The sequence below is a fragment of the Apiospora phragmitis genome (assembly GCF_038363925.1).
Source record: "Apiospora phragmitis strain CBS 135458 chromosome Unknown utg000004l:1.0-3135199.0:1.0-3139288.0, whole genome shotgun sequence".
Lineage (NCBI taxonomy): Eukaryota > Fungi > Ascomycota > Sordariomycetes > Amphisphaeriales > Apiosporaceae > Apiospora > Apiospora phragmitis.
Window position 1 is genome coordinate 3,070,483 of NW_027117402.1, and position 24,383 is coordinate 3,094,865.

Consider the following 24,383-nt stretch of genomic DNA (forward strand, 5'->3'; position numbering starts at 1 on the left):
CATCCTGCCTACTTAATCAAGACTCACGGAGAAGAGGCAGCTAAGAGTAGATGTGTGTTAGGTAAGTAGCGGGGACGGGTTGGAGTGTGTGGGTCTACAGGAGGGTAACGGTGGAGTTGGCAGCGATAGGAAAGATAAGGGATAGCAAGTCGGATGCATCGTAGTGTGCCACGACTGCGAGAAGTGTAAGCAGCTTGCGGATCGGAGATAAGGAGAGTCGGAATGCTTGTTTCAGAGCATCACACGCCCGGGAGTCGGAGGTCTTATCAGTATTGCTTTTTCGTAAGCCCGGATTTGACGGCCTTGGCAAAAGAAGAGCACATGACCAGGGTCCGAAGCCACATGACGCCCTGTTGTACGCCCTTTTCTGACCGACCTAGACGTAAGCAATAAGGTCAACCCAACTTTCATGTCAGCGGTAGACCGGTTTTGATTTGCTTTGCCTTTGGTCAAGTGGAAAAATCCGAATTCTCTTCACCTCCAAGTCGCTAAGCTGAAGCAGTATGGGCAGCGTATCAAATTTACAGCCCTGGGAAGAAAAGGCCGGATGGGCGAGGGCACGGCGAGATGCATCCCTTGCAAAGGTCAAGCCGAAACTCGATGGCGTTCCGGATGCAGATAACTTGCCTTTATGCTCTCAGGATTTACCCAAGGCTTTCTTGACTCCTCGAGAAACTGAGATTACGGAAAAGTATACCATCACGAAGCTGCTGAGTCTTCTCCGCGAGAGACAGGTAACGGTGGAAGAGGTGACTCGGGCTTTCTTACGGAGAGCGGCCTTGGCGCAAGCTGCTGTACGCATGGCCTCTTACCTACCAGAAACTTGGAAGTATTGCGGCTGATCCTATTCATAGACAAACTGCCTCACCGAGCTCCTCTGGGACGAGGCCATCGAACGGGCAAGGCATCTAGACTCGTTGCTGGAGCCACGCGGAGCGTTGTTCGGCCTGCCCATCTCGACAAAGGAACACCACGGCATGGTGGGCAAAAACGTTTTCACGTCGGCATCTTTCGTGGCCTGGGTCGATAAGGAGCACGGTTCCAACCTGCTCTACGACACTTTCTGGAAAGAAGGCTGTGTCTTCTTTGCCCGCACGACACAGCCTCAGACCATCATGCACCTGGAGACGGAAAGCAACATCTACGGCAGGACCGTCAACCCCTACAACCGCGAGCTCACTTCCGGTGGCAGCAGCGGGGGCGAGTCTGCACTGATAGGAATGCGCGGGAGCATCTTGGTGAGTAGATTCCCTCTATTTTTTGTTTTCTTTTCTTCTTCTTCTTCTTCTTCTTCTTCTTCCTTCAGCATGCACAATACTGACCTGACCAGGGTGTTGGAGGCGACATTGGAGGCAGTGTCCGCTGCCCGGCTGCACACGTTGGTATCTACGGGTTCAAGTCAGTGAGATAACAGTGCAGTGGTGTTTCTTTCTCCTTTTCGTTGCAGTGGTGGGCTAACATGAGATCCCTCCAATTACCAGACCGAGTATTAAGCGTGTTGGGACCACGGGCTTTCGGACACCCGGGGCCGGCAAAGAGACCATCTCGGGATGTCCGGGACCTATGACGGTGGACCGCGATGGGCTGGAGCTCTTTATGATGGTGGCCTTGTCGGCCAGACCCTGGCGCGTGGAGCCGTCGCTTACCCCCAAGGAGTGGACGCCGTACAAGTTCACGAGGCCCCCCAAGATCGCTGTCCAGTGGTGGGATGGCGTCGTGCAGCCGCATCCGCCCATGACCCGGGCACTGCGTGAGGTAGCAGATGCCTGTCGAAAGGCCGGGATGGAAGTGGTCGATTGGGACTGCGAAGGCTTGGATCACCAAAAGGGCTGGGACATCCTTTCGGCCCTATATTGGCCCGATGGCGGCAAGGAGGTTCTGGGCCTGATCGCAGAAAGTGGCGAGCCCATTCTGCCACTCACCAAGTTCATCATACACGAGCAGCCGACCGTCAAGGAACTGACACAACATGAGCTTTGGGCGGTAAGTGACCCCAGATCCCCCATTAGTTGATTAGCAGCGTTTATGCTAACTTATCTCCTAGCTTTGCGTTAAACGGGACGAATACCGCGCCCGGTACGCCCAAGCGTGGTCCAAGACCGGCAACGACGGCAACCGGGAGGTTGACGTGATCCTCTGTCCACCATCCTTCGGGGCCGCCACGCCTCACGGCCAGTCCCGCTACTGGGGCTATACGGCGCACTGGAACCTCTTGGATTATCCTGCGGCCGTGTTTCCGGTTACTAAGGTGGATCCGAGTCTGGATGCCAAGGATGTGGATTACGTCCCCAAGAACGGGCAGGACAAGTTTGTGTATGACATGTACAGCCCTGAGAGATTTAGCAATGCGCCGGTGAGTCTGCAGGTTGTCGGCCGGAGGCAGGAGGACGAAAAGGTCCTCGCGGCGTTGGTCGAGATTGAACGGGCGATGGGTCGAGCATGAAAAGGGCAAAGCTATATGGGGAACAAGAAGAAGTGATACCGCCCAATAAACAATGCAGAGTTATTCACTATTGCTAATCATCTTTGAAAGTGAAATAAATGTTACATCGACGACATTAGCCTGGGTTGTCACAAAAGGGGCATGAGCGACGACCAATCAATGACCTAGTCCTCGCCATTCGGACGGGCGCGTACAATTGGTGGGTTAGGTGAGTTGGTAATAATTCACAAGGAGTGTCTATGTAGGATTGCATCATCAGGGTGGAAGTTGATTTCCCTCGCCCCTTATTCGGTAGTACATGTGATCAAGCCAAACGCTGTTGCAGCAACTCGGACAGAAATGTCTGGCTGGTGGAACCATAGATCAAGCGGGGGTGCCGCTTACGGTCGGCCGACTCGGACCCCTTATCTTCATATTGCCGGGGTTCCCCGCTCCCAGGTTCCATTTTGGTCCGATCTGGAGAAGCGTGCCTTGTCTGCGCCATCCATGCCCACGGCTTGTGGGGAATCCCCCCGAGATAACGTATCGCCCTTTATCATACCAGCCACCCGAAGGCAGACGCTCAAGGGATTCACTTGCCTTCCAAAGCACGCGGCAAGGTATTTCGGTACCCCATAGATGCGGCGCGTTAAGAAGATACCGAATTCCACCTTGGCCACGTTCGTCCTTAGATAGCTCATCTACTATCCGTACTAACCAACGTCGAGCCCGGTTGAAGGCAAGGGGTTGAGGGGGCCACCTTTAAGCAAACAGAATCTTGGCCTAAAAACCCCGGCAAAACTTATAGGTTTTTAAGAGAACTCTTAACCAATATTATTTGCTTTTTTCTTGTTGTTGGTTTTTTTTTTTTTTTTTTTTTTTTTTTTTTTTTTTTTTGCTTTTCTTGGACTTTCACCCTCGGTTACACGCCTGATCTTCGTCTTCTTGCCTTGTCATGTCGGACAAGACCGTCAATCACGAGATGGATGCTCGCGAACGTCTCCCGCCTGGGACAGTTCGTCTCATCGACATAGATGGTCACGTCGTCTCCAAACACGCCGAGGGCAAAGGGCAGACCGACATCCTCCTCGTGCCCCGCCCCAGCGAGGACCCGGAGGATCCGTTGAACTGGACCTTCCGGCGCAAGATCCTGTCGACTAGCTGTGTGGTGGTCTACACTATCATGGTGGCCATTCCGGCCAGCGCCGTCTACTCCATCGTTACCCCGATTCGCGAGGATACTTCTTTGACTTTGACCGATATTAATAATGGAACTGGTATCATGGTATGCTAAGTAACCTTTCACATCCTTTAATATAGCTAACCGCTCGCATCCATCAGTTCCTGTTCTATGGCTGGGGCTGCATCTTCTGGCAAGCTATCGCGCTGCAGTACGGCAAGCGGCCGGTTTACCTGTTCTCTTGCCTCGCCAACATCGTGATCCTGGCGACGGCGCCGCTCTGCACCACGTCGGGCACCTACACGGCCAACCGCATCATCCTGGGCTTCTTCGGCTCGCCCGTCGAGTCCCTGTGCGAGATCTCCATCGTCGACGTCTGGTTCGCCCACGAGCGGCCCAAGTACCTGGCCTGGTACGGCTGGTCGCTGGCCCTGACCGGCAAGCTGGCACCCATGCTCGCGGGATTCATCAACTACGGCATGGGCTGGCAGTGGACGCTCTGGTGGTGGGCTATTTTCTGCGGCATCGCGTTCGTCTACTGCTTCTTCCTGATGGAGGAGACCAACTACGACCGGAAGCACATCGACCATCCCCCGACCCCGACGCCGCCACCGCAGGCAAACGACAGCCCTGCCGTAGCCGAAGCGCAAGCGCGACCTAAGGATGCGGACTCCAAGAGTCTGGCCTCTGTCGCCCCGGAGGATCGCGAGTCCGGCGAGATTGTCTGGCCGCGAAAGTCCTACTTGGATAAGCTTAGCTTGAAAGACAAGAAGCGGCCAAACCGCCTACTTAATATCGCGATGGCTCCATTCAAGGGCTTTACTTACCCTGCTGTGGTATATGCTGGGTAAGTTTGCTGAGCTGATACGTGGCATCGTTTTGATCCCTGAAACTGACATATTGGCTCGGTACCATGTAGTCTCATGTATGGTGCAAATAGCCTTGTGTGGCAGGGGGTACAGAATGCTACAATCGGTACAGTCTACACTACGCAATACGGGTGGAACACGGCTACGGTGGCTGCCGCCTATTCCGGCGGTGTGCTGGGGTGTATTATGGGGTACGTTCGAGTTCCTCTGGTTTATCCAAAGCTAACCTTTCTCTAGTGGATATTACTGCGGAAAAGTCGGCCGCGTGCTGACGGTCCGGCTAGCCCGCCGGAATGGCGGCATCTCGGAACCCGAACACACCCTCTACGTTTTCGTCGCGGGCATATTCCTGGTCCCCTTCGCCATGATCCTCTACGGGCTGGGCGTAACCTACCACCTGCACTGGTTCGCGCTCGTTATTACACAGGTGGCCATCGCGGCCAACGGGACGCTCTGCGTCTCGGCGGCGCTCGGCTATGCCATGGCGAGCTACCCGGAGCTGTCGGGCCAGATGGTGACGACGTGCGTGCTGATCCGCAACACGCTCTCGTTCGCCATCAACTACGGCATCACGCCCTGGCTGACGGCGAGCGGCTACCTGCGCGTGTACTGCATCGTGGGCGGCATCGGGCTGGTGTGGAATGCGAGCTTGTTCGTCATGACGCGGTCCGGGCGCCGGCTGCGGGAGGCGACGGCGGCGCGGTATTATCGGGATGTGGATTACGCCAGGGCTAAGGGGTTGAGTCATTAGGTCGGCCAGGGGCAGCCCCTGATCGGGAAAAGAAAACTAAAGTTTCCTGTTCCTACTTTTCTGTGGCCAGTGAGCATCTCTACGATGGCTATTCGATAAATATAATTAATGCACCCTTGGCATTAACAAGTGTTATGGCATATAATACCACGAAGGCCATCATATCCACTGGGACGCGACTGCAGTCACCATATCTCCCATGGGCTCCGATGCACAGTTGCCATAGATGCCAGCTTTTGCGGGCTAATTACGTTGCTGAACCCTCTATTCGTGTCCCTCGTTATCTTCCGTCACCAAGGCGAAAACCTTCTCCGACGGGTGCAAGTTGATAGCCCACCTCACATCGTCGAACCCCTGGCGGGTCGTGATTTCAACATCAACGTCATGGTCGGGCTCCATGACCACCGCAGCGACATTGCTGTTCAACGTCGACGGATGCTTCCAGGCGCCGCCGTCTGCGGGCTTCATGTCCAGCCGCGCGATGAACAAGGCGACGACGGCCAGGATCTCGTTGGTGGAGAAGTGCCGCCCGGGGCAGAGCGTCTTGCCGCCGCCGAACGCGCGGAAGCACGCCTCGCCGGGCCGGTCCTTCTTGTTCTCGGCCAGGAAGCGCCGGGGCTCGAACTCGGCCACGCCGGGGCCCCAGAGCGCCGCGTCCTGGTGGATGATGCGGCTGGGCATGTGCAGCATGGTGCCCTGCTTGAGCAGGTACCCGTCCAGGTAGGTGTCCTCCATGACCTCGCGGACGGACGTGCCGATCGCGGTGTAGCGAAGGCCTTCTTGGTAGGAAGACAAAAGCAGGGGGCATTTCTCTTTCAGCGTCGTGATGTCGAGGGTCTTTAGTGTACTATTACTACCGTCCTCGGCAGCCGAGGATGCTGTTTCGGTACAGGCATCGATCTCCTTCCTGATGTCGTCGACCAGACCCGGGTATGAGTGGAGCAGCAACAGCGTCCAGAAAGCCGCGGGTGCAGTATTCACGAGGATGGCTATGGAACCGCCCACCTCCAAGCGTGCGATGTCTTCCAGCGGCACCTGGTTGTCGGCTTCCGCCTGGTATCGCATTCGCGCCAGAGCCGAGCCCTTTTCCACACCGCCTGCTCGGTAGTATGCCTCGAACGCCTTGGCTACTTTGTCCCGGGCCGCGATGGGCTTGCGGGCGGTGAGCCAGGGAAGGACTCCGACCAGGAGGGACATCAAGCCCCCTTCAAACTCCCTAGATCATGCAACGCACACTGTCAATCGCGATAGGGGAGGCAGGTGTGGAAGCATGTGGGAAATGGGCAGGTTCTCGGCTTACCAGAATGCGTCGGCAATGGACTTCTCTTCATACGGGCTCATGGGGCCGTATACCGACCTGGTGGTAGCGGTGGTGATGGCATCCCTCAGCCAAGAGTAGAGGCCCAGCTTCCGGGACTCCCCCTTGGCCGGCTGCAGCGAATCGAGAGACTCGGCGATCTCGCGGACCATGCTGCGGTTCATGTCGTCGAGCAGGGCGCCCGGCCTCAGGGCCTCGTGCATGGCGGCGTAGGACTCCATCGAGAGGCCGTGCCCCCCCTCGTCGCCGTTGACGTTCCGGGCCAGGATGTCCTGTGCTTCCGGGCTGATGCCGCAGACGCTGGCCGAGAACTTGGCGCCGATGGGCGGGAAGGCCAGGACCTTGGGCAGCTTCTGCACCTTCTGGATCATCTCCGGCGTCGTCACCACGTAGATCTTCTGGCCCGGCAGCGTCAGGGTGAAGAGGGGGACGTCGGTCTGCTTGCTCAGGTCGACGTAGTAGTTGAACTTGCTCCGCATCATCCCCACCAAGTGGCCGACGATGGGGAGGGAGGACGAGGCCAGTGGCGGTTCGCGGGGGTCATGGCCACCGAACATGGCTGCGGTAGAAGGATTAGGGTAGGGAAATGTGCAATGAATTGATGCTTTCCCAAGCCGTGTTCAACAGGAAGCCAGCAGTGTAGGGAGGTATGTCGAAGCAAAAGAAGAGTCGATTTCGGTTTCCTCTCCCACGGAGAAGGGATGTGAGCTCTAGGACTCGCAACTTGTGTTACTGTGAGTTCAATGAAGTCAGGGATAAAAATTTGGGGGGTGAAGGGTCCAATCGCCGGACTAATAGTCTTCGGGGTAATACTTAGCGATAATAGCTGCTTTGCTTACCTCATATTGGGGCTCAGCCTGCAGCAACCAACTAGATTAAGATAGGGAAGGTAAAGGGTTACATTGCATTCAATAATCAGGTAGATAAGCTGACCCGGCAATCATCGCCATTTGAACAACCCCTTTCCCCCCTCCCTGCCGGTGCTACAACGTTTTGCAACGCCTGGCGGCCCGCCCACCACTTCCCTCGCTCCGTCCCGACCCATCTTTAGTGGCGATCCAATCAGGGAAAGCAAACAAAGGGTTGCCTGAACGGGCTGATGTGATATTGTAAGCTTATCGCGGCGTGGCGGTTCCGCACTCCGCTGTCGTTTTTTCGGCCAATCTTGGATACAGGTTGATGATGTAGTGGCTTTTAGCTGCTAAAGCTACGTCATCTATTTATTATTTGTGATTAGAGAGGTGTGGGAGGTTGCTTACGCACATGTATCGGTTGGCCAGCAGGAATGCCTGTCATCGATGAAAGGGGGGTGGGGGCTTAGAGAGCGGATTATTATGCATACACCCTTCTACCAACTGGAAGATGGTCGCACGCAGACGGAATCAGCACATGACCAAGACTGGACGCACTTATGTGGCACAAACTTGCCCACGTTGTACGAAGTGTCAGCCTGCATCGGATATCCGCAACTATTGGGACTGCTGATAAGGAGTGCAATAAGGCTGAATCCATTCTAGTATCTACATGACACGAACATGCCAAAGTCCCTTCTATACGACGAAAATCAAACAGGAACTATTTTGTGAGCTCTGTGCAACCTCAGACATCTGGCTGAAATGAAGCTACTCTGTCCCCCCACCCCTTTTTTTCAGAGAAGTTGATCAGAGCCTGAAGGGCTTGGCCCAATACCTGAAGTTCTAGCTGTCAGAGAGAATGACTTGTTCGTACTTCGGAGGCTGGGCGTAAGTGTCCTCGACCGGACGAAGGCGGACGTTGAAGTCTTTCTGGAAAAAGATACCGTAGCATTGACTTGACCACGGCTTGTGGGGGTTGGCAATAGTGATTTCGAAATTCCGGAGGAGCTAGATCAGTGTACAAGTTAGAAGTGGTCAGTACAAATCTTGGGTTTCGTTATTAGCTGTTCCTGGTTATAAGAATGTACGCACCTCGAAAATAACCTTGGCGACCTCCATCATGGCTATGGATGTGCCGAGGCACTTGGTCGAACCATGGCCGAATATCAGCGAGTGTGTCTGGTGCATAGCATGGAGCCGGTGCGGGTTGTCCACCAGCCACCGCTCCGGGCAGAAGAGGTCGGCATTGTCCCCGTAGACGTCCTTGTTCAGCTGAAGCCCCCACGCGTTCAGGCCGACAAAAGTGCCCACGGGCAGGTGGAACATGCCGAGGAAGTCCCCGCCCTCGGGCACTACGCGCTCGCGCAGCTGGCTCAGCGGCGGGAACTTGCGCAGGCCCTCCAGCACGCACGCCTGCAGGTAGACCAGCTGCTTCGCCTCGGCGTCGCGGATGACGGGGCTCGAGACGTTGCCCCGGGCCATGGCCCCGCGGATCTCGGCGGTCAGGGTCTTGTAGACTTGCGGGTTCGTGATGATGCTCAACAACGTGCCCTGTACCGAAGTGGAGGTCGTGTCCGAGCCGGCCACTCTGATTCACGCATACTGTCAATCAAGTGCCCACCCATTGCAAATGCTAGGAAACGGGCTACTTACAGTGCAATGACGACCTCGGAATCGATTTGGTCCTTGGGCATGCCTCGGCTCAGAAGAGAGGAGACGATGTCGTTGGAAGGACTGCCCTCTTCCTTATCGCGCTTCTCTATGGCCTGGCGGATAATCTGTAGTTCAAGACGGAGTCAGTGTACATCGGCTTCATTATACATCAAGATATTAACAGAGCACATACTCCCATAAGACGGCCTACGCCGGCCTTGTCGCCGACTTTCGGAAACAAAGCCTTCCGCAAAGCTGGGATTTTGGCAAGGTAGAGCAAAAGGGTGTTTAGTTCCAAGAAGACGGAGAAATATTGGCAGACTCTGTTGCCGACCTCGACGGTCTCCAGAACGTCGTGCATGTCACGGTCGTGCTTCACACATCCGATCTCGTCGCCCAAGCATATCTTGGTGATGATGTCGGTGGTCAAGTACTGGATGCGGCTGCTGATATCAAAAGATACCTGACCAGGGCTCGCAAAACGCTTGCGCAAGGTGTCGATCCATCCGGCTATCAAGCCATCTATAACAGGTTCCATCGTCGCGACCGAGTTCCCGGTGAACTAGTCGCGGTCAGTCACTTTCACTTCCACTTCCACCACCACCCGGCCATTTCAGAGGGGTAGGGCAACTAATTTACGTACACTTGGCGCCAGCTTGGCACGGATGCGACTGTGCTTCTTCGGGTCGCGTTCCGACACGATGTTGGGGATGTGGGGATCGATGCGCACCGAGTCGAACCAGGGGCCACGCACGTAGCCGGATCTGGCGGCCAGGATGCGTCGGGTGATTTCTGGGTCATCGGTAATGACATGATTGGGGCCGATCCGGGCTACCGGTCCTATTGGGATAGGATAGAAGGTACCCTGTCAGTTCCCACCCAATAGATAGATATATGAAGTACAAAAAAAGAGGAGGAAAAAGACAGAAGAGGTTCACCAACCGTATTCTCGGTTCACGCCCACCCAGACCTCGTGTGACCGCCCGGTCCTCAAAGCCCAAGCTATCCAGAGTCGCGACCATCGTGCCAGACGCGGGCCCGGTACCCGGGAGATGCTCGGCCGCTGCATTCTCGCCACGCGGACGAAGAAGACCATCTTAACGATGACGCATACTACGAAGAGCACGCAGGCCACGGCGACTTGCCCCGCGAGTGCGATGGGTGCGACAAAACTCATCTTGGAATCAGACACCGGTACCGGTCGATGATTTCTTTTCATGGGGGGTTTCAGGGTAGCGAACAACGTCTAAGTGGTAACAATTGTGTTTGATGTGCTGATTCATCCGAGCTCCCTCGAGGAGTAAGAGTGCACATATATATACGAGATTACTATGGTGTGTTTGTGGAACGTCCTTTCCAACTCGCAGACAGGCCTAAGGCCCGTTCAAACACAATCTATACGCAACGAAGTACTTAAGGATGTGCCCTGAAGATAGCAACAATCACATGCCTGTGGTCTATCTTTGGCCACGACGGCCAACGAATCTTACGTTGGACTTCGCTTCTGCTGCTGTCTGGTCCTTTATCCAACAGCATAGTCGGCCCTGGGCTACTGCAGCACCAAAGACCACAAACGCCGGGGTTCGTACGACCATTTGTCGATGCGAATGAAGCAAGCCAGATTATCGGGGGGTCGTCTGAACAAGCTAGCGTCGCCCCCCCCCTTCTTTTCCCTAGCGCCCCTACTTCTCAGCATGCTGACAGACGACCAAGAATTTCGGATTTCGATGTGGGTGTGTGGCCAGTCCTCATTGATGATGCCATTCCCCGTCGTACGGTTCTTATTTAGCTTACAGCATTTCCCCCATGGCTCCCGCTGATGTTGGGGGACCACGTTTGCTGCTGTTTGTTACTCGCACCACATCTCATTTTAGTTTCGCACTTCTTTTTCTCTCCCTCTCTCTTCTCCCCCTTTTTGATCTTGTCAATCTTTCAGCCGCAAAGTCAGCAAGCATGGGTACCATACCGATGGACCCTGCGACGCTCTCGCAGTACTTGCAGTACCCCATCCAAGCGCCGCCTCCGGGGGTCACTCCGAACTTTGTAAACCCCGACTCTACCTCGTACCAGGTGTACGCCATCGCGGGCGTGTGCACACCCCTGATGTTGTTCTTTGCCTCCTTACGATGGGGATGCAAGATCTTCCTCAAGCAGAAAGTCATTCTGGTTGATGAGAGTCAGTTGCCTTTTACATTTGTTGTCATTGTTCTCCTCTTCTTTTATATTATTTTTACTATAATTAGCTGAAACTGGCATTGCCCTAGCTAACCCCGATATTATCGTCTTGCAGCTGTTTTCTTCTTTGGATGGGTAGGGCTCAGCTTTAATCCCAACAATAATGAATGACTGGTTCTGCTTTAGTGCATAGGTGAATTGCTGACTTCATATTATCGTCAACCGGCTCAGGCGTTTTGCATCGCTTTCGTCGCCATGACCATAGTTTGTATGCATAAAATGAACACCACGTTTTAGTTTTGTTATCTTCACTGACCCGCCCCAAAAACCAGGCGTATCTGGCGGCGCCTTCGGGCGTCACGCCTGGAACATCCTCCTGGGCGCCTTCACCAAGACCCAGCTCGTGCTGGCCCTCCTGGTCGAGATCTTCCTGCCCGTGGCCATCTGCCTGGTCAAGGTCTCGGTCCTGATCCTGTACCTGCGCGTCTTCCGGGTGCTGAACTGGATGCGCATCGTCTCGATCGTCAGCATGGCACTCATCGTCATGTGGCACCTCGCGCTTTCCATCGCCTTCGCGGCCAGCTGCGCGCCGTCGACGGGCGACACGCAGCTCGACTTCCTCGCCGCCTTCATCTCGCAGAAGTGCAGTGACACGCGCATCCTCGTCGTGCTGCAGGGTGTCGGCAATGTCGCCACCGACGTCTGGCTCATCCTCCTGCCCCTACCGGCGGTCTGGGCGCTGCAGATGCCGCTCAGACAGAAGATCGCGGTTTCTTCCATGTTCATGGTCGGGGTCATGTAAGTTTTTTCTTTCTTTTATTTTGTTCTCTAAACTCTCTGCAATGTCTTTCTTCTTTTTCTTCGCACCATAGGTTTTCTACTCACCAACCTTCATGGCTGTTACAGTGCCTGCGTTGCCAGCATGGTAGGGCTTGTGTATCGAGCACAGTACTACACCGCCGGTGAAGACAATATCCGCCTTGTCGTCCCGGTATGGGTTACATGGTATGTGGCACCCCTTCTCAAGTGCATTATGGTTACTGCTCGCCTCATTGACACGGTAATTTCCTGATGTAGCATGGTCGAAGAGACAGCCGGCGTCATCATCTGCTGCTCGCCGGCGACCACCATGGTATTCAAGAATGCGAAGCAGCCCGTCTTCAGCTGGCTCTCTTCAGTCAGTCAACGGGTCCTGCGCAAGAGCAGCAATAGTTCCACGAAAAACTCCGGTGATCACAGCTACCGACTCGAAAGAATCGGTAGCAGCGGATCGCAAGGTAGCCAGGGCCCCATCTACCACCAGCGCCATCAGCAGGGCCAAAACGGGGCCAACAGCCAGCAGATGGCAACTAACGCCGTCTATGACCCGGTGAACCCTCAGGATGGACATGCTGCTTGGGCCAAAGCCAATGCCAAAGGCGGTGACTTGAAGCATCTACATCCGGGCGAGTACGGGATAGAGAGGAAGACAGAGTACCAGGTCTCGCGAGATGGCTTGGGTCATTGACGTAAAGAGCATGCGTATGATCAAGGGGGATCCTGGTTGGAGTAGTCGATGCCGAGCAAATGTGTTGTCACCAGCGGCAGCGACCAATATAGTAACATATAAGTGCATCAAGTAAATGGATTGTAATAAGGTGATAGCAAAAGAGGAGCCAGTGTATATTTGTTACCAATGTAGAATATGCTATCAATTGAAGTTAGCAAAAGGGGACGACATGTGCTTTTCGTTTCCCTTTTCTTCTTCTTTTTCCTTCTTCTTTTTCGGCTCTAGGGAGTGGGTTTCGATTCATATCAAGCCAGCCCAGTAGGAGTGAACGATTACTGGCGAACCAAAAGGGCGATAAGAAGCTTTAGGTCTGCAGATGTATGCCATAAAGGAAGCTACCCAACTTGGGGCATAAGAACGTTTACTATCTCATCCGTCACTTCTATGAAGTGTTTTGACTGCATCATACAGGGTCCTTGCGCCTTCTTACTAACAAGGTCGCCGATGGCGGCGGGGCCACATTGCACTCGATCCATATGTTCTCAGGCCTTTGCTTTCCTAGCTTGACCTCGTAGTCTGCCAGAACCTTGCCCGCTATAATCTTGATGAGATCGACGGCGAAGAAGCGACCGGGGCAAGCATGCTTCCCGATTCCCCAGGCAGCGAACTGTCTGTCTGTCTCAGCGGCGGCTCTGGCTTCTGTTTCGGGTTTTGCTTCTCCTTCTTCTCCTCCCGCAGATTCGGAAGACGAGCCGCCGCCGACGAACCGGTCCCAGACGAACTCAAACGGCCGCGTGTACAGTGCCTCGTCGTGGTGCAGGCCCCACCCAGAGAGACACACGACGGTTCCAGGCGGCAGGTGCCCGCGCCCGTCCGGCAGCAACACACCCTGCCCCTGTCCCTGGGGCATTGGCATCACCTTGCGGCTCAGGGCCTTGGGCACGAGGCCCCAGAGGCGCATGCTCTCGCGCAGCGCGCTGTCGAGGCGCGGCATCTGGTTCAGCCGGGCGCGGCTCCAGACCTCGTCGCGAACTTTCCCGTCCCTGTTGTTGGTGGCCCAGCGGGCGCGGCTGGTCAGAGCTTCGTCGCGGAGGAGGCGGACCACGGCCTCGGTGGCGGCGGCGGCGTCTTGAGATGGGGAAGGGGAAGGGACCGAAGACTGTGGGGACGCCGGAGCAGACTGGGAAGAGAAGATGTCGAGGAGCAGGTTGATGGTGGTGAGCGTGGAGGTGTGGATGGCGGCGAAGTTCAGCGCCATGATGCGTCGGCTCAGGTAGTCCGGGGTGCGCTCGGGAGAATCTTCCGACAGCTTTGCCGAGTTTTCGACGAGCCAGGAACTGAACAGGTGCGGCGATGCGGGTGCCTCGCCGCCTAGGAGCGCTTTGAAAACCGGTAGGAGGTGGTTGGAGCAGCGCGAATACGCCAGCCGGATGGGTGCCGTGAACACCACGCCTAGTGTGCCCTTTAGGCAGCGGGGGAGGCTACTGATCAGAAGACCGCAAGAAGATACCCGCGTGGAGTAGCTGATGCAGTTCTCGATGTAGTCGTTGCCACGGCCTTGGTCCACCACCATGGATAGTCAGTAATGACTAAACGTGAGTTGCTCCAGAGTGAAGGCGAAACAAAGACCTACAGAGAGGAAGCCCGACGAAGATTCTGTTCGAGGCGCGAGCTACGACGCGGCGGATGGTGTAATCCAGGTTCACTTCACGCCATGCTTCTTCTGAGTTCCCGGCCCAGAGGTCGTCGAGGGCGAGCGCGACCTCTTCGTGCAGCAGGCCGGCGATGCCGTCGAGATGGGCCATCAGGTTCCGCCGCACGAGCGGCTCGTGGACCGGGTTGACGCCGATATCAGCGCGCAGGAACGTCAGGGGGGTGTTCAGGGCATCCAGCTGGGCCCATCTCGCGCTGAGGCGGTGCTCGGGCTGGGCGAGCAGCCACGGCAACATCGACGGCGGCAGGACAACGGCGTCGCCGAATATGCCGCTGAGCGTGTATGGCTGGTCATCACGAAGTTGCTACACGTCAATATTAGATTGGCTAAATTCACGAGAAGAGGCAAGGTAGCAACACTACTATCACGAACCTTTTGGTAGACATCGTGCAAGATTGACTTGCTGCTCGTCAGGCTTCTCCATTGGTGGAGAAACGGCCATGATGAGTCGGTGCAGGGAAACTTGGCGTTGCTCTTGCTACGGCTTGCTGGCAAGGATTGCATATTCAGCCATGACCAAACCACTGCAGCACATAAGAAGCTCAGCACGAGGAGGATGACGTCACTCATGGTTGGTCGGTCGATAGGGCCGGAGGGATCAAGGCTTGAAACTCGATCATGTTGCGGGTATACTCGAAGATTTCTACTTTGTAGTCTCGTCTTGATCCCCCGGGCCTCGAGGTTGCGTACGAACTGAAGGTTTCCAACTTGTCGTGCAACGGTAGCACAGATGCTGCTGGCGATAGTCGCAGGTCCAACGACGTGTTACCGCACTCGGGTCCATCCTAGAGAGAAGTCGAGAAGACATACAGGCTGACCATCCATCGGGCCTCGAGGGCTGGGTCCTTATCTCGACTCGGTCCTATACAGCCACTCCCTCTTTGCAGATACCACAGCCTGCCTAACAAACACACTTGTCAGTATCTTCAAAGAGGTAAAGAATAGCGAGAACACCGCCAATGATAAAAACAATGACACAACCGAGGCAGTTGCGCCAATACCATCGTTACCTGTCCAATAAATGCCAGACTAAAAGATGACAGTCCGAAAGGAGGGCTGCCGATGCTACATGCAGCACATAGTTGGCAGGTTAGCCACCCCGCCATTAATCGATGTTGGTGTACGTTGGTGTAAGGCGCATCGCATCATAGCCGCAGCCCAATCTGCATGCAGCTGATGTCAGATGATGGTCGGGTCCTTCGCCCCCAAGTTCGCCCAAGCCAAGGCATGTTGGAAGTGGATGCCGTGCGATACACATGTGAACCCTACGATGCATACAGCCAGATGCTTCCGAGGCAGTCAAATCGGCGATTGCTTTACAATCACAGATGCTAGGCATGTAGCCTTAGGTACGGTCTGTCCTGTTGTCCCGTTCCCGCGTTGCTGTGCTGACTTCATCTTCCCTTCTTGAGATTTCTGGACTCTGGAGTTGCTCCCCAGCCATTTACAGCTCCAGTGGTGGAGTCACGCTTGAACCAATCAAACCTCACCAGGAGACCCACTTTGCTTATTCATCTCAACAACCAACATCGACATGCACCAAGCAACGCATCCTACAGCCCATCACTTCAGCACCATCTTCCATTCATCACACCTCGGATTCGCAATCAACTTCATTCCACCAACAACACAACACACTACACAGGGTCAGTCCTAATGGAACGTCACGCGAAAGTGGACTTCCGCCGTACCTGCTGCACCATCGCGGCGCCACACTTGTCCAAGTAGTTTGGTTTCTCCGCGACCAGGGCCGTTTAAATGCCGCCTTCTACCCATCGAGCACGCTCCTTGGAAGAACCGGGGTCCTGGGAGGCTCTTCGTCACCGTCGGCACGCGAAAGCGGTCGACTTCGTTGGCACGCGAAAGCGGCTGGCGAACGACGAGGTGCCGGGTAGCGGGAACTATCTACTGACAATGGCGCGTCCGTGATGGCTTGGCTAGGGAGGGGGATGCAACATGGCCGCTACTTTCTCTCTTTCTTCTCTTTCTCTCGTCGTCGTCGCCCCCCCAAGCGATCAATCTGGTACGATCCAGCGATTGATTCCGGACTGGACGCGAAGCATGGAACCCGTGTGTTCTGCCACTTGCGAGTTGTACTACTAACCTGCTATCCAATGTTGTAGGAACCTGCTATGGACCTGTCCACTGCCTCCGAGGTCTCTGATACTCCTTCCCCCGAGCCCGCAGTGATTCCCGACCTCGACTTCAAGATTCAGAGCACGCCCGCAATTGTGAGATGGCGTGACACGAATGGCGCGAACAAGCGGTTGGCGGTTCCCGTGGCAGCCCCGCTGGGATTTTCCATCGATTACGACGTCGCAAAAGGCTCTGCTTGCCTCAAGCTACATGCCAACATCAAGATGAAGAGATCCTCGGCCACTTCCCGCCTCTTTTTGACGGTCAAGCCCAACCAGATACGGACGATGACTTGCGACGACGATGGAGACCGTCCCGAGGAAGAACAAGCCCATGGCCGCGACGCGTGCGAACAATTACGTTGCCGTGTCAACTCCCTTCACCTCGAGCTCGACAGCCCACCCACGCTTATCGCGCCTGCCGAACACCCCTTCCAGAGTCTACGGCGCAGTTCACAGGAGATTTGGTCTGGATGGAACGAATTCGCGAGGAACACAACGCGCTTTGTCATCTACTTCTCCGCGACAGCGCTACCCCGGGGCCGCCTTCTACATTTCTGCGAGAAGATTCCTCGACTGGCGTCGCCACGCGACGACCTGGCCAGTCTTTATGGCGGTCGGGGCGGTTTGGTTGTCAACGGTGTTCAAGAAGCCGCAGATGCGCCTCCAGCCTACACAGAACAAAGCACAAGCAGCATTTCCAGGGTCGAACCGCTACTCGCCCTATCCCCTAGTGAGTAGCCTTGTTCTACTATTGACCACATAAAAATACTGACTGTCCCACTAGAACGCGACGCGTCACCCTCACGAAAGCGACGTCGCGCGCCGAGCAGTTCCGATGTCGAGTCTATCCCAGATACCCAGCAACCCGTTCCCAGGCCCGAACGTCCACAAGAGACGGTTCTGGAGGGGATCCAGCGCTCACTAGATATGCAAAACATGATGGTGTCCAAGATTCTGGCCCGAGTGGAAAGCATTGAAGGGCGACTGGAGGCACTCGAGTCGAGGGACCTGGCGGATGACGTCCAGGCCTACATGGAGCCTTTGCTGGAGCCGCTCTGGGACGAGCTGGATTCCCGGATTGTGGCCAGCGAAGACAAGACGCACGACTACGTGAAGGACATGGTGGACGAGGCGGTGAATGACAAGGTTGGGGACCTACCAGAGCTCGTGGAGGAGTACTTCCATGAAGACGAGGGCCGTGGTCTTCTCCATGACGCCATTGCCGAGGCTGTCGCGGAGTCAGTGGCCGACGTGGTCAGCGAGCGGGACGAGCGGATACGGGAGGACACCATGAACTTTCTCAAAAGTAGGCCCTTCACAGCGCAGTTTTCGTTCAATGGAGATGGATGAAGATCAAACCTGTATTAGTTCCAGTGTTGATTGTCGATTTCATGATTTGTGACGATGATGCCTTCCCACGCCATGCCATGCTGTCGCCGTGCTGCCTTTAGCAAACTGCCCATTCTAGTAAATGCCTCATGTAGATATCCAGTGAGCAAACACCAACGTATGTAATTGAATGCATGTACCAGTACAATTCTAACGGAAGCAAGCGGTAAATCCAGTTCATAGTGAATGTCTTGACAATAAGGGGGGCTCATTCCTCCCCCTTTCCCTTCTTCATACACGCGTAGCTCTCGCTCCATCCATACATACTACCACCACGCCACATCAAGAAGGCCCTGGGACACTCAGCCGCTACTGATGGTCTTGCAAATCCGTTCGCCCGTCACCTCGCGGCCGTAGGACTTGGCCCAGTCGTCCAATTTGACCCAGCCGACCATGGTCTGGTGCTTGCAGTGCTCATCCACCAGACGCATGGCTTTTTTCGAACTCGGCCCCGCGGCAGTTGGTCTTGCTGCCGAAGTTGCACACGTAGGAGGCCGAGCCACCAATATGGGCGCGTACATAGTGGAAACCCATGCCCGCGTTGTCTGGCAGATGTTCTACGACGCACCCCCGCTTGCTTCTGCAATGGCCCCGGTGGCCGCGACCACCTCGTCGTCGACCTCATGCTTATTCGCGGCATGGGCGAGCTTAGTCCCCTGCAGGATACTATACTCCTCAGGTGGTGAACCCTGTCATCTCCTCGTCGTCATCACCGCCGTCACCGTCGCCATCGCCGCGCTCTGTCAAAGCATTCCCGCCTACCACTAGCGACGGGCTCCTTGTTCACCAGAATGCCCCACCTCGTCCACGACCTGACACGGCTCTGGTCGCTCCAGCGCGCCGCCATGAGTCGCCGGCAGTGAAGGAACCTGCAATGGTTCTTGACCACGCTGGGCGGCATCGGCCTTGACAGCATCGGCCTGATGGTCCTCCGTGAAACCTACGAGACTCCGAGGCGGGAGAAGGGGGGTGATGACAACAGTAACGCGGAGGATGCCAACCACACCCTCAGCAGCCTGACCCTGGATGGCCTGATGCCCAGCGCGGCACTATTATATATTTCAGTAACAAATGTGGCAGATAAAACCTGTTTTCAAAATTGTCCGATGGTAATAGATAGGCTGGCAAGTAACACAATCAATGCTATATGAATTATTTTCTCCCAAACCCTCGGTCCGTCCAACTTCAAGGAAAAATTAAGCTAAATTAATGTTCGATAGATTGGGGCTACTTCAATCGTAGTGCCCATGTATCGGAACTGGTTATCTTTTGCCATCGACAACCGGACTACAGGAAGCTCGTCTGTACTTTTGTCCCTCGTGTTCTGGGCGGTCCGCAGTATCACGAGCGTACAGTGCCTCTCCGACCATTCTTCTGTCCCAAAGCCTCGAATTGCCTGCTTTATAGACATTCCTCCATCATCCTCAGCCCAGGCCTCAACACAGGCTTTGGGATTTGAACCTCGATTGAGTTTCTTGCAGTGAAACTCTGATTTGCATCTGTCTGCCGTTTGTCTTGCCATGAAGAGAAGTAGCACACGCTCTGGGTGCGTATGACTGCTCACTCGGATGTCCAACTCTATAACACCATATGAAACAGTCAAGGTCTGCATCCCGCTTCAGCAGTACAAGACTTTGGTCATGGTCCCAATCACAATGCCACCTAAGATTGTCGTGGGGTGAATGCGAGAACAATGACATCTCGTCGCTGCTCAGTAGCACTGCATGGCTGGTCTCTGTCAAGAGGTCAATCGTTGATAGATGGTTGCGCTGTGTAGCTCACATAGAAATGCTGCTTTGGCCGTCTCTCAAGATCAAGAAAATGAATGTTTATGGGAAATGGCGGAAACGCACAACGCCCAAATACTCTGCGTTCTGGCAATTGCCTGATAGGGATGGCTAGAGCTCTCCCAATATCAGGGCTCTTTGCCTTCAAGACAACAAAGCTGGTAGGAGCTCGTAAACACAGACGGTAGTTCGATGGAAAGCCCGCCATTGGTCATGGAGTATGTGGACTCTGTACTGTCGTCAAAGAGATCTGGCAATAGTCCCGGTTGTAGTTGCGGTTCTGTCTGCGATATGTTGCCGGATTTTCGGAAGGCGTCTTGTGAGGGTGCCAGTAGCTGAAGGTCATTCAAATTTAATGGCTACCGGTCATTAGCTTCAGTTGTAAGGGCTACAAAGACTTACGCTCGTCCACTCTTGAGGCACAATGCCCTGGATCCATTTCCAGCAAAAGATAGTGTGATCATTCGACATCTTGATGATCTCTTGCTGAAGCCTCCCAAAGGCCTTTTTTGCCTTCGCCATAGAGCAAGGGCATGTTGATATCGAATATTCCGAGCACGCAGTATGCTATATCTTCGGGTCGGGTAGTCGTCCTTTTTGATAGCCAAGACATGCGCTGGGCTACACTGGCGTTGGAGATGGGTCGTCCACGGAGGTATCCTTCCTGTATACCTGTGATTAGCGAGATGTCATGCGCCAGTTCGATGCCTAAAAGCTTCGAGGCGGGCCTATTCCTATAGAACGGGCACGTCATGTTGCCCAGAGGAAGCCAGTAGGCCGTGAAGAACAGGATAGAGCGCGGAGCGAGAAGCTCCTGCAACGTCCAACCACGGGTAAACCACCGGCTCGATGGCATTTCGCTTGTATCGGTGAGAACATCCTCAAGATATGCATAGCAGATCTTGGAGTCTCTGTACCAAGCGAACATGGAGTTGATCGCTTCTGTCAACTCGGCCGAACTCGCCTTGTCGATACAGTTTGTATCACACCACAAGTAATCCAGTCCGTCCCGCTTGGTCTGTTGACAAGCATTCCAGATCTTCTGGAACCCGCGCTTCCCACTACAGCTTTCCACACTTTTCCAATCCTCAAAGGTTACCTCCTCCGGCCCCCAGGTGTGTGAAAGGGTGGCATATTCCAGGGTCTCGTCGCTGATAAACTCTTCCAGCAACCCCGTATGGACATTAATCAGCCGTATGTGTCACTTGACGTCATAGCTGGTTAAATTCGTTACAATTCGATGCTATTCAGCTGGCCAATCAATGTTCTGGATCTGGGTGAATTTAATTGATGTTTCCGAACGACGGAAAGCTGGCTGAAACGGTGTTCTTTTGGTGAGTGTGGCATTGCTCGCGCTCGGCCCTTGACGCCGGTGATATGCGCTCGACTGTATGCTTATCCTCTCGGAACGTTATTTCTATTTCGACGGCAGCACGGAAGAGGACGAGATGCCACAACGGCCTCTTTCGTACCTGAAGTACTATAATCAGTAGAGATGCATATATTTTATGAGAGGGTGAACCAACGGTGCGGTACTAGAGCGGGATCGAGCGGATACTCCCCTTTTCCCGCGCCTTTATGCACGCAAGTACATATTAGATAAATGATAGCAACCCCTTCCTACTGTAAATATCTCCCCCATGAAAATCGTGATCCTCCTGAATAGATAGCTCTGCCTTATTGCCTTGCTTTCTTATACAAATTGCTGCACTTGCTTTGTCCTACAAGAAGGCCATCGTCTGATGCTTTTTGCTTCGCCAAGTGAATAGAAGGATAACATTTACGACCATCGTCAGAATGTCACCATCTGCCTGGCCGAAAATCAGAGTACGGCAAGGCTTTCGCAAGCAGGGCCAAGCCTGCGCCCACGATTAAGGATGTAAAGGCTGGCTAGGTTCTGGTTGAGGCTCTCTATCTTGAATGGAAGGTTTTATTTCCACTTATTCGGCTTCCCCTAGGAAGTCAGGGTAGGGATATTCCGGTGGCCGCCTTCAATATACCCTCCGATGCCTTTTGGTCTGATTACTATATGCTGATACGTGCAAATGGGCCTGGTCCAACCACGTACATATAAGCGAAAACTCTTGCTCTTAGAATCAGTGGGAGTACAGCCATCCACTTCAGTCACTGACCAATGAATGACCCCGAGTTTAAATCACCTTTGGTCCAGTTGTAGACTGAGAGAAAAGCGGAAAACTTGAGTTCATCGACACCGAAGGCGGTGATCCCAAGTATCGGCGTCAGGGCCGCCAACTTCTACCGCCAGAACCGCGACTTCATGCAGACTTCGCGCGGATCAGAAGGCCTCGTGGGCTGACTACCAGGGTGGTGCAAAATACCAACTCACAAAACATTGAGCTTACCGTCGGGAGTCTACCAGGGCAGAGTATTTGCCGACGAGAACGGCGGCGGCGGCAATATCTCGGACGGACGTTCAGGGTGGTACTATCGACCGAGGGCTGGGCCAACTCAGGTGTGTAGGCGGACTGCAAACAGGTCGTCCTTAATATCCTTCAGGCTGAAATCATATTAGTTAGTTATACAACCAATGCAATGAGCTCTGCTCGGCTGCCACTGACGGAGAATGGAGGCAGGGAGGCAATGACTTACGACGCCTCATAGCACAAATCGTCCATCTAGTAGGGCCGCCGGTCAAGCTTGCTGTCCATCCCATTGGTCTGAACAGCGCCATCTTGAGGCAGGTGAAGAAGTCGGTTATCATCGATCTTCGACCGCTGCCGGGATTCAGTGGAGGGTTGTTCAATCGAGGGCACTTCTCTAGTTAAGATATTGGGTCAAAGACAAATCGATAGCCGTCATTACTCTTGTATTCATGTGTTTGTCTCTAGAATGGTGTTAATCTCGTTAAGGGTGAAATCAAGCTGCAAGGATGTCACCCCCCGCGAGAGCGCTCCGCCTTGTCGAAATCAGTCGATCTCTGCCTCCCTTGTCGTTCCGCCTCTCTCTTGCGTTCCTTCCACTGTCTCCGTAGCTCCTTGAATTCTGTATACGTTAGTCTCGTGTAATCTTAGCGCTGACGGATGCAAAAGTTGCCATTGTTGTTTCTGGACGCTTGAAATAACTACAATACATGCTCAGTGTGTAAATGCATTTGCCACGTGGGCACTTTATTCGGCTTCGATGCTTATAAAGCTCGGCCCGGGCCCATCGTGTGGCAGGTTCATACATTACAACTCCTTCATGAGATGGATTAAGTTGACCAAAGAAAATAGGGGAAAGAGACGCACCCTCGGGCTTTCGTTTCTCTCCGTGCCCTTGCATAGTGACATGAGCGTTCAAATGGTTCAGCGTGCCGTACCCCTTTGTGCAGCCGTCCCACCCGCATTTGTAGATACGCTCAATCTCCTCGGGCCGTCTTCGACGCCGTTTGGAGTCTTGCACTTCCGCGAAACCTGGCATAAATGACAGAGGAAATAACTGATTATGCACCCCTGAAGTCTCTGGATTAGCATTGTAACCCAGGACGGCTGGCAATGGTGGCGCCATATGTTGATCTGGAAAGTCGTTCCTCCCTCCATTCTGATAGCCGGAAGGCGGGGGTCTAGTATAACGCAACGGAGGTCTCGCTGGGTAATCATACCCAGGATAAATCACACCGCCAGCCCCAGGCGGCCCGGATGGCGTCATCATCGGCGGCTGCCCGTTATAGTAAGAGTAGTACTGCGGAGTCCATCGGCTCATGTGCTCTATGGGAGCAATATAGGCGCCCTCTTCTGTCCGGTTGTTGTTGTTGACCTCTCGTTGTTGAGGATGTTGCTGGTAGTGTGGTTGAGGATGTTGCTGCTGGCGTTGTTGAGGATGTTCACTTCCGCCTGGCACAGATTGCCATGTCGACGGCGAGTTTCCCGACGTCCGCTGCGGTGACATTACTCTCTACTCAATAGCGTTAGTATATCATTTCTTTCGAGGTGGTTGGCACCATTCATCAGAACGACTGGTGGGAAGACAGACATACCTGTGTGCATGTGCCTACGAGAACATGAGACCCATTTAAGCCATTTACAACCAGCGACAACAAGACCAGAGTTAGGATCGAAATGAACATGAAGTCTTCGTCCCGATGACTGGCTGAACTTGATCGTAGGGGCGGACTTAGGGGAATAGGAAAGAAGAAAAAGATCCAACCTTATCCAGCTTAAAAAGTAATGAGTAAGTCCTTATGTAGATGAAAATGACTCTTCAGCTAATGTTATAAGGCGGTTCTGAGATGTAATCCGATCGCAGGTGAGAGTAAAACATCCACATGGCCGTAAGATTCCGAAACTTAAGGGTCTCCGCTAGTTTTGGGTTTATGGTGCTCCAGGTTGGCGGATCAACTTTCGCATACTGAGCCAAGCTTCAGGGCGGGTGTCGATTGAATCGAAAAGGGGCAAGAAAGAAAAGACAAGTCGAGTGCCTGCGAACAGGCTCATGTGTGAGCTTCGATGTCTCTCCTAGGCCTATGAAGTCGGGCATGACGGGTGTTGTTGGTATCTGACTTGGACCTTTTTTCGGCCACGAAAACCTTTGAGCTTCGCCAGGGGGCTAAGAGTCTGGCGGTTTGATCGACCTAGCGAATCCAGAAGTGTGTCTTTACTCACAAAATGCTCAGGTAATCGCCGTCCGAGATCGTACTGAAAAATG

At 54.2% G+C, this 24,383-nt stretch overlaps 11 protein-coding genes across 11 annotated transcripts; 4 read left to right on the forward strand and 7 right to left on the reverse strand.

Moving 5' to 3' along the window:
- Positions 1–503: 503 nt before the first annotated feature.
- Positions 504–2,443, forward strand: PG994_004036 (uncharacterized protein; the record flags this gene model as incomplete). Its single annotated transcript, XM_066855445.1, has 5 exons — positions 504–794; positions 855–1,238; positions 1,331–1,398; positions 1,482–1,983; positions 2,045–2,443. The coding sequence occupies 5 exons, from the start codon at positions 504–506 to the stop codon at positions 2,441–2,443; spliced, it is 1,644 nt and encodes a 547-aa protein (XP_066719723.1).
- A 934-nt stretch (positions 2,444–3,377) lies between these two features.
- On the forward strand, positions 3,378–5,222 carry PG994_004037 (MFS general substrate transporter; the record flags this gene model as incomplete). Its single annotated transcript, XM_066855446.1, has 4 exons — positions 3,378–3,707; positions 3,764–4,449; positions 4,522–4,662; positions 4,709–5,222. 4 exons carry the CDS (start codon positions 3,378–3,380, stop codon positions 5,220–5,222), a joined length of 1,671 nt encoding a protein of 556 aa, XP_066719724.1.
- Positions 5,223–5,486: 264 nt separating this feature from the next.
- On the reverse strand, positions 5,487–7,097 carry PG994_004038 (uncharacterized protein; the record flags this gene model as incomplete). The annotated part of the gene is made up of 2 exons (XM_066855447.1): positions 5,487–6,438; positions 6,523–7,097. 2 exons carry the CDS (start codon positions 7,095–7,097, stop codon positions 5,487–5,489), a joined length of 1,527 nt encoding a protein of 508 aa, XP_066719725.1.
- Positions 7,098–8,237: 1,140 nt separating this feature from the next.
- Positions 8,238–10,224, reverse strand: PG994_004039 (Cytochrome P450 monooxygenase; the record flags this gene model as incomplete). The annotated part of the gene is made up of 6 exons (XM_066855448.1): positions 8,238–8,402; positions 8,487–8,982; positions 9,048–9,172; positions 9,241–9,609; positions 9,691–9,887; positions 9,990–10,224. The coding sequence occupies 6 exons, from the start codon at positions 10,222–10,224 to the stop codon at positions 8,238–8,240; spliced, it is 1,587 nt and encodes a 528-aa protein (XP_066719726.1).
- A 776-nt stretch (positions 10,225–11,000) lies between these two features.
- PG994_004040 (uncharacterized protein) lies at positions 11,001–12,729 on the forward strand (the record flags this gene model as incomplete). Its single annotated transcript, XM_066855449.1, has 5 exons — positions 11,001–11,223; positions 11,312–11,357; positions 11,520–12,020; positions 12,129–12,227; positions 12,300–12,729. The coding sequence occupies 5 exons, from the start codon at positions 11,001–11,003 to the stop codon at positions 12,727–12,729; spliced, it is 1,299 nt and encodes a 432-aa protein (XP_066719727.1).
- Positions 12,730–13,174: 445 nt separating this feature from the next.
- On the reverse strand, positions 13,175–14,995 carry PG994_004041 (uncharacterized protein; the record flags this gene model as incomplete). Its single annotated transcript, XM_066855450.1, has 3 exons — positions 13,175–14,268; positions 14,345–14,729; positions 14,798–14,995. The coding sequence occupies 3 exons, from the start codon at positions 14,993–14,995 to the stop codon at positions 13,175–13,177; spliced, it is 1,677 nt and encodes a 558-aa protein (XP_066719728.1).
- Positions 14,996–16,557: 1,562 nt separating this feature from the next.
- PG994_004042 (uncharacterized protein) lies at positions 16,558–17,913 on the forward strand (the record flags this gene model as incomplete). Its single annotated transcript, XM_066855451.1, has 2 exons — positions 16,558–17,293; positions 17,348–17,913. 2 exons carry the CDS (start codon positions 16,558–16,560, stop codon positions 17,911–17,913), a joined length of 1,302 nt encoding a protein of 433 aa, XP_066719729.1.
- Positions 17,914–18,254: 341 nt separating this feature from the next.
- PG994_004043 (uncharacterized protein) lies at positions 18,255–18,473 on the reverse strand (the record flags this gene model as incomplete). Its single annotated transcript, XM_066855452.1, has 1 exon — positions 18,255–18,473. The coding sequence occupies one exon, from the start codon at positions 18,471–18,473 to the stop codon at positions 18,255–18,257; it is 219 nt and encodes a 72-aa protein (XP_066719730.1).
- A 154-nt stretch (positions 18,474–18,627) lies between these two features.
- Positions 18,628–18,853, reverse strand: PG994_004044 (uncharacterized protein; the record flags this gene model as incomplete). The annotated part of the gene is made up of 2 exons (XM_066855453.1): positions 18,628–18,692; positions 18,715–18,853. 2 exons carry the CDS (start codon positions 18,851–18,853, stop codon positions 18,628–18,630), a joined length of 204 nt encoding a protein of 67 aa, XP_066719731.1.
- Positions 18,854–19,867: 1,014 nt separating this feature from the next.
- PG994_004045 (HET domain-containing protein) lies at positions 19,868–20,210 on the reverse strand (the record flags this gene model as incomplete). The annotated part of the gene is made up of 2 exons (XM_066855454.1): positions 19,868–20,074; positions 20,142–20,210. The coding sequence occupies 2 exons, from the start codon at positions 20,208–20,210 to the stop codon at positions 19,868–19,870; spliced, it is 276 nt and encodes a 91-aa protein (XP_066719732.1).
- Positions 20,211–22,632: 2,422 nt separating this feature from the next.
- Positions 22,633–23,627, reverse strand: PG994_004046 (C2H2 transcription factor (Con7); the record flags this gene model as incomplete). The annotated part of the gene is made up of 2 exons (XM_066855455.1): positions 22,633–22,742; positions 22,988–23,627. 2 exons carry the CDS (start codon positions 23,625–23,627, stop codon positions 22,633–22,635), a joined length of 750 nt encoding a protein of 249 aa, XP_066719733.1.
- Between the last annotated feature and the right edge of the window lie 756 nt (positions 23,628–24,383).